Source organism: Acipenser ruthenus, chromosome 27, assembly GCF_902713425.1.
Source record: "Acipenser ruthenus chromosome 27, fAciRut3.2 maternal haplotype, whole genome shotgun sequence".
NCBI classification, from domain to species: domain Eukaryota; kingdom Metazoa; phylum Chordata; class Actinopteri; order Acipenseriformes; family Acipenseridae; genus Acipenser; species Acipenser ruthenus.
The window spans coordinates 14,500,102-14,508,453 of record NC_081215.1 but is presented as its reverse complement, the minus strand read 5'-3'; the positions used below and the strand labels follow the sequence as shown (position 1 = coordinate 14,508,453).

At 41.3% G+C, this 8,352-nt stretch overlaps 1 protein-coding gene across 3 annotated transcripts in view; it reads left to right on the top strand.

Moving 5' to 3' along the window:
• Positions 1–280: 280 nt before the first annotated feature.
• accs (1-aminocyclopropane-1-carboxylate synthase homolog (Arabidopsis)(non-functional)) overlaps positions 281–8,352 on the top strand; it is a 36,708-nt gene continuing 28,636 nt past the window's right edge. The window contains exon 1 of one of the 3 annotated variants that reach the window (XM_059001910.1): positions 281–302. In XM_059001910.1, the coding sequence (XP_058857893.1) occupies positions 284–302 (19 nt within the window). In that variant the 5' untranslated portion in view covers positions 281–283. Of the gene's footprint in view, positions 303–822; positions 2,081–8,352 lie in introns of those variants that run through there. The other 2 variants (XM_034905056.2, XM_034905055.2) reach the window with 2 other exon arrangements.

Sequence of the window (8,352 nt, the reverse complement as noted above, 5' to 3'; positions counted from 1 at the left end):
TTAGGATGCAGAATTATTTTGTCAGGTTTATTACCTCTTATTTGTAGAGGGGATGAAATGTTCAGTAGAACTAGGGCCATAAATACCTGGCTGGCTGGTGTGTGCAAGAAGGGCCAGGATTCATAAATAACTGGGACTGCTTTTGGGTTAGAACTAAATACTACAAGAAAGATGCACTGCACCTAAATGTGTTACAGTCGCATGCTCTTGAGCGGCCATTTTGACACGAGCTTTGAAACAGACTTTAAAGTTATCAGTGTAAAAAGTTGTCAGGATGTTAACAATGAAAAGAAAAATGACAGGTACGTTATTTAAGCAGTTGTAGCAACACACTATGGTCCTTACACTTTAGACGTGGGAGAGCTCTTTTTGCACTAAACCAATTCTCCGTTTTCAAAGTAATTGAACTATAAAGAAGGAATGCATATCACAACATGAATGGCAAAATTGGTTCCAAGTATGAGTTGTCACGTATTTCGGCCAATAGAGAAAAACGTTTTATTAAAATACTCTTGACCGTAATACACTGTATGAATTGTGTATGTTACAAACGGTTATATACTATTAATTCGCGTATTTATTTATGTAATAATAGTAATAACCTTATTCAATTGAATACGGATTGTGCGCATTGTTTTGAAATTCCAAATAATCAGTCGAATAACACTTTGCGGTATACAACACAATGGTGATTCCACACGAGTGCGCTAGTGTGCTGTGTTCACTGGCTCCCTCGGCTGCTATCTCTCAGACTGTTTTTTTTCCTGTAAAAATGCCTCCTTTGCCAGTCTGTGCAAAATGACTGACACGGACCAAAGTTATCCCGGAATAAGGACTGCACGCATGTGCCGTCAACCCGGATGTAAAATTGACGTTCCTTCCCCCCGTTCTATTGCCTGTGCAAAAAACATGATATACAGTGTACACTGTTTTCAAAGCAAAGGCCAGCAAAGAGAGACAGCAGTTATTCCGGGCTGGTCCGGGCCGGTCCTTTAACCCTGCACAGAAACAGGACCAACCACCACCCGGGGCAAACGTAAAACACCGACACGAGCATTTAACAGGCTGTTGAATATCACGTCGAGTTGGCAAAAATACCTTATTTTATTTTCTGTATTTTTTATTTTATTTTTATTTTTATTTTTTATCTCGGTTTTGTTTAATTTGGTTAGACGCAGGAGTGAGAAAGGTAAGGATTTAAAACAACGTTTGTGTCGTGAACAGACAGTGCGCTCTGCGATTCTACATTAAATTTAAAAATATGAAAAATATTAACACATTATAAAGCGAAACCGATTAATGCTGTGTGGACATAAATAAAATTGAACTGGCAATGCCCATTCCCCTCAAGTTAAACCTATTTTAAGAAACTACAGTCAGTTCTATTTCGGGTGCAATAATATCATTAGCCTAATGGATTTTCGGGGTAAGAAGTACGAGAGGGGCAGTAACTGGTCCGACCCAGAGGTGGTAGAGCTGCTGCAACTGTGGTCAGACGAATCGGTCCAAATGGAGCTAGAAAGCTGTCTTCGGAACCAGCACGTCTTTAACAGAATTGCAGAGGTGCTTCGGGAAAAGGGCATTCACCGAACCGGCGATCAGTGTCGGGAGAAAATAAAGAAAATGAAGCTGGAGTACCGGCGGATCAAAGACAATCAGAAGACACTCCGGGGAGGGAGAACGTGGAAGTTTTATGAAGTGATGGAGCGGGTTCTGACGAACCGGCCGTCTATCGCGTACAGCTCCCTGGGAGGCAGTGTGATTGCCCATCAGGTGCTGCAGGGTGCTCCCGGAGTGGAGGGCTACCATCTTCACCCCCAGCACCACCCCGCCTTTGGCTCGCCCCCACCCGGCGCCTTCATATTCGGACACCCCCCCAAACTCGGCGAGCTGATGGAGATCAAATGCGAGGAGGTGGACTCCGACCCATGCATGACCCCAGAACCCCCGCCGGAGTTAATGTACCCGATCGGCTCCGGGGAAGAACCAGAGGGGGACAGAGGGTTAGGACTGGAGCTAGATGGTACCATGGGAGATGGCCGTGGGGAAGGTCAGGCCGAGGCAAGCATCTCTCCCTCAGGTAAGACACATACTGGTAATGCCAAGGGAACGCAGTGTGTTGTAGGGTTACGCAGTGTAAGATAGAAAAGTGTGTGTGTGTGTGTGAGAGAGAGAGAGAGAGAGAGAGAGAGAGAGAGAGAGAGAGAGAGAGAGAGAGAAAGAAAGATTTAAGTGTATAAGAAAAAAATATCGGAAACAAATATACTAAACAAAAACAAAATCTGTCTGCAGTGTAAACTTAAAGCTGTCAGCCACATTGTTGAAGTATTGTTTTCGTTTTTAAGTTTTATCTCTACTCATTATGTTATGTAAGTGTTCAGTTAGTCTTAGGGAATGTAAACAAACTAGAAAGCAAACGAGTTCAGGCTGGAAGGATGCCCTGTTATTTTAGTGTTTAATTGAAAACTAGCGTGGGGCTTGTTACATGGATACAAATGACTTGTACAGCCATATAGTGCTTTGTTATACCAGGGGTTCTCAAACTTTTTTTGTTGACGGACCCTTTTTCACATGTAACATTAATCACGGACCCCCTACTGAGAAACTGACTGACAAAAGTATATAAAATGTACTTATAAACACACACTGTTAATAATGCTTAAAGAAAAACAGTACACAGCACTTACAGATACTGTAGATGTCAGTGAGATGGGTGGGCCTGCTTCTCACTGCAGAGTCTGTCTATCCTTGGTATGATGGCTGACAAGCAAACTCGCAAATCATTCTCTACTTCTAGTCGGGACCTGAGCTTTGTCTTCATAGCTGCCAAAGCAGAGAACGATGCTTCACATATATATGTTGTTGGGAAAGGTAGCAGCACTTTCATGGCTTCTTTTACTAAGACTGGGTATTCCACTGCAACAGTTGGCCAAAACTGGTAAGGGGCTTGTTCCTGAAACTTAATTTTCAGCGTGCGGTCACAGGAGAGTCCGACCAGCTCTTGTTCTGCTTTTCCACTCAAGCGACAGGCTGACTTAGCAAAAGTTGAAAATGGATCTCGAACCCAATCGTATTCCTCCATGTTTAAATTTTTAAAGTAAACTCCGAAGTACTCTGCCAAAGTTGAAAGATGAGCGACGATAGTGTCTCTCACACAGTCAACTGTCATGCTGTTCGTATCCAGGAATTCTGTCAGTTGCGGAAACATATCGGAGATTCCTTTGCTCACTCTTGTTTTCCAAATGTCTAGTTTCTTCATAAATGATGCAATCTTGTCACTCACCTCAAGTATGGTTGTATTGCCCCTTGTGTGGACAGGTTCAGAGTACTCAACAAGTTAAACATGTCTGCGAGGTATGCAAGCTTCGTGATCCATAGCGTGTCAGAAAAGTTTGTGGCAAGTGTAGGATTATGCACAGAAAGAAAGCCCAGCAGTTCTTTGCGACGTTCGAAAACTCGTTCCAACACTCTGCCGCGAGATAACCAACGCACCTCCGTGTGAAACAATAATTTATCATATTCAGGACCCATTTCGGAACACAACTTTGAAAACAGGCGTGAATTCAAAAGCCTGGACTTTACAAAATTCACAACTGTCACAACTGCAATTAGAACAGCATGTAATTCAGGTTCCGTTTTCTTCGATGCAAGGGCCTGGCGATGCAGCATACAGTGTGTTACAATTACGTTTGGGTTTATAGCTCGTATTCTTGCTACACCATTCCTGTTGCCTGTCATAGGGGCCGTCTGTACGAACAACAACACACTTCTCCCAGTTTAGAGATTCAGCTTTCATGAAATCATCCAATAACTTGAAAATGTCTTCACCTGTTGTACGTTCTGGTAACTCCTGACAAAAAAGAAAATCTTCCACAATTTCCCCCAACCAAACATAACGAACATAAACTAACAATTGTGCTGCATTACCAACATCTGTTGTCTCATCAAGCTGAATTGCAAACTGCTCACAAGTACGTAGCCTTTCGGTGAGCTGGCATTTCAAATCACTTGAAAGCTCTTCAATTCTCCTACTTACTGTGTCGTTAGAAAGTGGTATGGCCTTAAGTTTCTTCGCTGCATCTCGCTAACCATCACTTCGCACATTTCTACAGCAGCTGGAAGAATCAGTTCTTCTCCAATAGTATGGGCCTTTTTACTCTTTGCAATCCGAAGCGCTGTTAAGAAGGATGCCTTCAGAGCCTTTTCTGGAACCGTTGTTATGTTTGTCATTTTAGTTTTCTGTTGATTGTATTCTTCTTTCTTTCTTTTAAAAAAGTCTCTGGATGTATCTTTGTATTCTGGGTGGCTTGTAGTAAGATGTCGTTTCAGCTTTGCAGGTTTCATTGCTTCATTTGACAGAATTTGTAAGCATACAACGTCACTAAATTCCATAAAACCCAAATCAATGTAATTGTCATCAAACTTTCTCTTCTTTTGCTTTTTACTGGACTCGGCGTTGTCACTGCCTTCAGCACAACTAGCAGTACATGGACGTTTTAAATACTTATCCATTTTTCTTAATGTTTGCTCACTCACTATTTATTTTCTCTCTCACTAATAATATCTTTCACTTCCACTCGCCAAATACGTCTCAGACTGACGTCACTGAGCTCTTGTCGTAGGCATTTCTGCATTTGACGCTTCTTTGTAGGCTCACCATAGTTTTCATATTAACCGGCGAGATTTGAGAACATTTTAAAGTTGCCTTTAAACTGCAGTATGTTTTTATCTGTAAGTATTACGCCTTTGTTAATATGAAAAGTTAAATTAATCTTGCTAATTTAATTTTTCTGATTTGATCGGGAGTGCAAATTATTAGGGCAATATTAGTTATTAATAGAATGTAAAAAGCGAGAGTTGACACTACAAAAAAAACATGAATGAAAAAAAAACATTTAATCATTTTAATTATTATTATTGCTGTGTACGGAGTTACGCAGGTTTAATGCTTAATTTACACGTTACTTTATTTCAGTTAAGGGCAACATTAAAATCCCATTCTGTCTCCCCAGCGGTGACTGGGGTACTACTGTCCTAAATGTTAGTAACTCTTACTGTATTATGTTTCTGTACATGCACCACTAAGTAATTATGATTATATGCGTCTGTTCCGGTAGGCATTGCATACGTGCGGTGAGATTTTTTTTCCCCCTAATATTTTGCGGACCCCCTGGGCAGTCTCTAAGGACCCCCAGGGGTCCGCGGACCCCAGTTTGATAACCCCTGTGTTATACTATTGAAAATAATGTTTTAGAAAAATAATTAGTATAACAATCTTTGAATCCATTTTCATGCTGCAGAATATGTAGCAAAAAGCAGTGTTTAGATGCTGATGTGCAGTATTACAGGGATTCTCTCCTGTCTCCGTCATTACACCTTGGAAAGTCATGGATAACGGCCCCATAAACCACCTAAAACACTGAGGCTCAAGTACAGCCTACCAGTGCGCTAGTCCTCTTCCAGCAGACTAGAAAATCCACAGGAACGGAACACAATCAGTCCCAATGGCAGAGTACTAATCCAAACATCCAGGTAATTAGTTTAGCTGATCTGATCAAGTGGACCAAGTTAGATTATGGGAACTAACCGATAGACCAGTATATTGAAAATATAAACCAGGATTCTAGACCATTTGAAGAATAATTTTGTGTGCGTTGCCATGGGCATTATTACCCACTCATCATGTAGTCATTTTTAACATTGGCAGGACTTACACTAATATTATCTGTCGCATAAACTGTACATGGATTCCACCGATCTACACATCGAGCGGCAAGGCTGTATTACAAGTTTAATACAAATGTATATTATTCCTGGGTGATGTAATACACACATAAGGAATGTAAAGAACAAGTTTGCATGTGTGTAACCCATATTAAACAGATTTGCAAGCACATATTGAGAAAAGGACAAAGTACAGTAAACCGACTAGCATAGTCTCTAACTTCACAGTGACTTCATACACTTAAATGTGGATCTTTTTCTTACCACAAGGGTCTGGTGTAGTACACTGCAATCAGTACTAAACGTGATGTAGTTGAACTGATGATCCCAATGAGATGACCAGCTTTAGGAATGCTGCAATTGGGACTAACGTTAGTGCAAGCAAGTGGATGGAACCCACTTATCAAGTGGACTGAATCTTGTACACTGCAACTGACCCTGGGATTTCAGGAGTGTAGCCCCGTCAGGTCTGAGGTAAAGGTCACAATTTGGACTATGAGGCTAGGTCTGACAATAACTTCTAGAACAGGCCTTTACAGAGAGGTGATGCAATGCTACCCCTTTCTATCACTGCAGGCAGCAGGAACCATAAGTAAAAAACAAGTGCAAATTGTGTTCCACCTTATAATGATAATACAAGCACTAGTGTGCTGTGTGTGTTGTTTTAAGTGTTTTATTAGGGGCTAAATCAGACTGCAGACTGCGTTTCATTTTGGATTCATAAGTGCTGAAATAGTTCCAGAGAGTACATCCTTGGCCAGTCATTACAATGTAGTTGTGCTGGGTGAAGGTTTCATAATTGCCTACCCTTAGTATCCCAGCTGCGGATGAAATCTCCTGTGAAGAGGGTCGACGGTAGTGGAGGCACTCATACGTACTGCTGTCACCCTTCATATATCTGGAGAAATGCTTATCCAATTGTCAGTCACTTTGGTATTGACATTATTTAGCATAAGTTATTGAGACTGTCGGATTCTTGGTATATAGAGGGGTGGCTGTCTGTCCATTCATCCATCTGTCTGTGTGTCACATTTGCGTTTTTGCGTATGTGGAGAGCTGATTATTACATTGCAATGAAACATTTCATTGCTGATTCTTCATCTTTACTATTCTGTACGCTGTTGCTATGTCATCATACTGATAGATTTCATTTCAATGCACAGATTGTAGTGTTTATAACACATTACTGAATGCTTGCTATGGCTGGATCTTGTGTTATCTGTATTGCGGTGATCCATTTCTCACATAATAAAGATTTGGTTTGAATTTCCATTCACACATCCTGAGAGGTAAGTTTCAGAATGAAACTGAAGAAACAATTCTTGGCAGCATTTATAGAAATGACCTCTGTTACCCCAAATAGAAGCCCCTTTAGAAGCTCTAGAATGTGCTGAGGGGATAGCACACATTTGTCACACTGCAGAGCTCATTTTCATGGGCTGAACAGTTACACCATGCCTGTCTGATATAAAAGGATTGCTCTGTGGTGGGGTGTCCATAGTCAGAAGATTTTACTTCTTTTCATTCTGATTTAGCCCATGTCGTATTCAGTGGTGACCGAGGTGGTGTTTGGAGGAAGGTTGTAATGATGATTTTAATCAAGAAATCCTACAGTTTTGTAATTTGGTGTTCTATGTGCCCTTTCTCCTTGTTGAGCTGACACCAGGGAGTTTGTCTGAAAAAAAAAAAATAGTTTTCTTAAATGCTAAAAGCCTGTATTTGTGTGCACGTTAATAAACTGCAATAAGTTATCTAGTTCCAGGAGTCATTTTTTAGGCTTAAGGCCTTCACACTCCAGACGTGACACGATTATTGCTGGAGCGACACAAAAAATTTGCTACGAGATCACTGTGCACACCAGAAGCGATCACAGACACGACGCGACAGCTGGATATTTGTGGTGCGTGTGGGTGGTGCCGTCAGACCAGTAAATGAAACAATAACAATGGTTGTACGGGCAAAACTGCGCTGCTGCGCTCGTATTTAATAATTAACAAAAATAAACAGTTTATTATTATTATTATTATTTATTTATTAGCAGACGCCCTTATCCAGGGCGACTTACAATCGCAAGCAAATACAAATACATTCAAGTGTTACAATATAAGTCATACAATAAGAACAAGAAATACAATAATTCTCAAGTGTGACAAACCACAATTCAATAATACAGCAGATAATAGTGAAAGTTACATCAGGATATGATTAAATAGTGATAGTTACATCAGGATATGATTAAGTACAAAATACTACAGATTAAACACTTGGCAGATTACAATATTCTGAGGTACAGGATTAAATGCAGTAAAATAGGGGGCAGATAAGAGCAAAATAAAGCATATTTAAATGAAGGGTGATAGTGTCCCAGGATACAACAGAGGAGTTCTACAGGTGCTGTTTGAAGAGGTGAGTCTTAAGGAGGCGCCGGAATGTGGTCAGGGACTGGGCAGTCCTGACATCTGTAGGAAGGTCGTTCCACCAATGCGGAGCAAGGGTGGAGAAGGAGCGGGCTCGGGAGGCAGGGGAGCGTAGCGGAGGTAGAGCCAGTCTTCTAGTGCAGGCGGAGCGGAGAGGTCGAGTGGGGGTGTAGGGAGAGATGAGGGTCTGGAGGTAGCTGGGTGCAGTCTG